Source organism: Arachis duranensis, chromosome 1, assembly GCF_000817695.3.
Source record: "Arachis duranensis cultivar V14167 chromosome 1, aradu.V14167.gnm2.J7QH, whole genome shotgun sequence".
Taxonomy (NCBI): Eukaryota; Viridiplantae; Streptophyta; class Magnoliopsida; order Fabales; family Fabaceae; genus Arachis; species Arachis duranensis.
In genome coordinates this window covers 17,341,566-17,344,813 of record NC_029772.3, presented here as the reverse complement: position 1 = coordinate 17,344,813, position 3,248 = coordinate 17,341,566, and the positions used below count along the sequence as shown (strand labels likewise).

The 3,248-nt window shown below is 32.4% G+C and overlaps 1 protein-coding gene across 1 annotated transcript in view; it reads right to left on the bottom strand.

Moving 5' to 3' along the window:
- The window catches only part of LOC107480708 (nicotinate phosphoribosyltransferase 2), a 10,835-nt gene extending 7,846 nt beyond the window's left edge, over positions 1-2,989 (bottom strand). Inside the window, exons 1-5 of the mRNA XM_016100873.3 lie at positions 2,491-2,989; positions 2,072-2,219; positions 1,470-1,589; positions 1,229-1,363; positions 1,060-1,121 (exon numbers count right to left, since the gene is read on the bottom strand). Coding sequence (XP_015956359.1) covers positions 1,060-1,121; positions 1,229-1,363; positions 1,470-1,589; positions 2,072-2,219; positions 2,491-2,627 — 602 coding nt within the window. The 5' untranslated portion in view covers positions 2,628-2,989. The remainder of the gene's footprint in view (positions 1-1,059; positions 1,122-1,228; positions 1,364-1,469; positions 1,590-2,071; positions 2,220-2,490) is intronic.
- Between the last annotated feature and the right edge of the window lie 259 nt (positions 2,990-3,248).

Here is a 3,248-nt window from a genome sequence, read left to right as displayed (position 1 = left end):
CTTTTTTTCTCTTATGTTTGACTTTCTTTTGAGTGCCCTACCCCATATCCGAAGGTGTATAGTGAGGCCTGCAACTGCAAGGGTGACTTTCCCCAAATATTCCATACATTACCACATTGTGCAAACACAATTTATGTGTTCAATTGGAAGTAGCTGAGCATATAATATTCACCAAAATGTACACATGAACCTAATTAGACTATCTCTCAATATTGGGATTAATTTACTTTATTCATCTGCAAACCACACCAATTTAGATGAACAATGCAAGTGCAAATGATCTCAAAGGAAAGAAAACAAATTAAGGGTTCCTCCAAAACCAATAGAAAACTTCACATGATAATGTTACATCGATCTCATCACATAAATAATGACTTAAAATAGTAACAAAAGGAGATCAACAATAAAATGATATCTTGGTGATCAATTCAAGTTCTCTTAATTGGATTATCTGACAAGCCAAATAGTCATGCAAGGTTCTGTGCCATTTTTAACCAAGAATTTCCTCGTCATAATTAAACTATTACATAGAAATGCTGGTATAAAAAGAATATCATGATATTTTGATAATTAATGTTTAATTGCAATCTCTCCCTCCCCTTCATACAAGTTTCCCATTTCCCTTCTACATCTCATTCATTTTCATAATTGAGGTAATTTCTTAAATCTTGCAACATGATAGTTTTAATTTTGACAAAATAAAGTGATTTTGGTTAGAGATGCCACTCAGCAGATTTAGCACTACTGCAACACTAAACTCTTCAGACCTGTGATCATGGATTTATCTACATTGGAACTATACAACAAAGAGTCTACCATGTTGATCTAAATGCTCTAATCAAATATTCCAGTTAGAATTATATTTGATGATATAATTGAAAACATATTGGAATATACTAACATTTTTCTTAATATTGTAGTTCCACGAAAACTCAACAACATTAACAGTTAGAACTACATAGTATAATGAACATTTCCACATTGAAATTAAAAATGCAAATAAATGCTGCTAGGAAATATAGGAAATAATTGTTTAATTGATTATTGATAGTATAATACCTGGTTGCATCAAATCCACCGATATAGCAGTACTTTGATGCACTTAATCCCCCATCAGGACCCTGAGTACAATACAGTCAAAATGAGAATTTCATTAATTTAATAAATATAAAAAGGCAATTTTTCCTAAAATTACACATTCAAAAGTGGTTTTAAAAGACTTTATAACCTGAGCCCTTCGTAGTCCAAATTCAAGTAGAGTTTTGGATTTTCCAGCAACATTACGGTGTCTTGCAGCATTTGTAGAAACTAATGATGCATAATTAATAAGATTCACAAATGGTGTTTCTAGCAATTGAACCACCTGAACAGTATAGAAAGTCAACGTAAGGTAAGAAATAAGTTGTCTAAAAGAAATAACTATATAAAAAAGCATTTAGAGTGAGTATTTGATGGTAGCATGTACTCACGGCAACTGGACCTTCAACTCGCAACAGGGGTATCTTAGGAAAAACAACAGATCCCTCAGGAATAGCATACAACTCAACATCAGAACAGTCAATTCCTCTGAGATAATCAAAGAATCCATCCTACAATAAATAAAAGTTATCAATTATAAATAACTTATGGTTTATATATAAGGGTTCCATACTACAAAATGCCAGCAGCATTAAAACTTTTAACAGAATAACGGTGAATATAGTCATCAACCATGTTGTTTGAGACTTAAGCATAGCCCAATGCTATTATTATAAGAAATATTTTATAAAATTGTAAAAGAATGATAAATATCCCTTTAACAACCAACTGAAGAAATTGCCTTTGTCTTAAGTATTCACAATACAAACAGTTCTAATCTGTCTATACCTAGTTATTATTGCCTACACAAGTTCTACAATCTAATTGGTAATTACTATAACTATCATTTCCTTTATTGAAAAGTCTTCAACGTAACATCTGAAATGATAACAAGAGAAAAACTTTACTCAACACCTAAGATGAAATCATCCTACTCAATCCCACAATGAAACATTAATGTCATGGCCAAGAAAATAATCATAATTTGGTCTACCTCACACGAACCAGGTAAACTTTCCCTGATAAAATTGATCTCATCCTCTGTGAGTCTGAAATTAGCAATGAACCTGATGCATTCCTCCAAACCAGCAAAAACAGTATACTCTCCACCAAATGGATTCTTCCGAAAATATAAATCAAACCTGAAATCAAATTCAAATCTTCTAACATAAACACACACCACCATGCATCTAAGACAAATTAATACTACCAAGTCCAATCTAATCTCCAAAATATGTTGACTATCCAGTGACTAAAATACAAACACTAACCCTAAAGACTAAACTGAAAGTGTTCAATTCAGCAATAAATAAATAAATCATTTCCAGCAAACTCAGCAACCAAAACACCAAGCATCAAAAGAAAATGCAAATTTAAAGAAAAGAAAAGAAAAGAAAAGGGAAGAACACTTACACAGCACGTTCTTGATGCTTGCCAGCTTTCCAGTAAGCGTAAGCCATGGTGAATTGATAGAGATCCGTGAGCAGAGGAGTGACCATGGGATTCGTTGGTCCATCTATGGCTCCAACACTGTTCTCCGTCACTTCCATTCTTCTTTGGAATTCGTGTCTCTCTTTCTGTTGTTCTGCTTCCACGTTTGCTCAGTTGTCTGTGATGTTTTATTTTATTTTACTATTTTCTCTCTCTATTGGGCCAAACGCCCGGCGCTAGCTCTACTTATATAAATTGAAATTACGAAGCGAGCATGTGCGTGACGCAGAAATTAGAAGAAGAAACAGAGATGAAAGAATTGAAGACATAGAACTAAAACCGGTTTGAACTTTGAACAAGAACAAGAAAAGAGCGTGAAGTAAAGACAAAAATCAAAGACTCTGAAATATAAGAGGAAAATAGTGAAGTGTTGTTTGGGTTATTTCGGGGTCATACTACGGTACAGATGCAAGGTACAGAAATTCTCCCTAAAATTTTTGTTTATGGACAAGTGTTTTTACTTTCTCTCTTTTAGCAATCAGAGTTTGTGACCATGGCTGTGAAAAGACTGCTTGGGTAAAAGCACATTTAAATAATCATATATAAAAAATTTGATAACTTTATTTATTTTTTATTCAAGAGTTTTAAGAGTTTTGTTCAAAATGTTTTTTTGTCTAATAATAATTTTATAGTAATATAAATTTCTAATGGAGGTTTATCAAAAAAAATATTTTTAATAA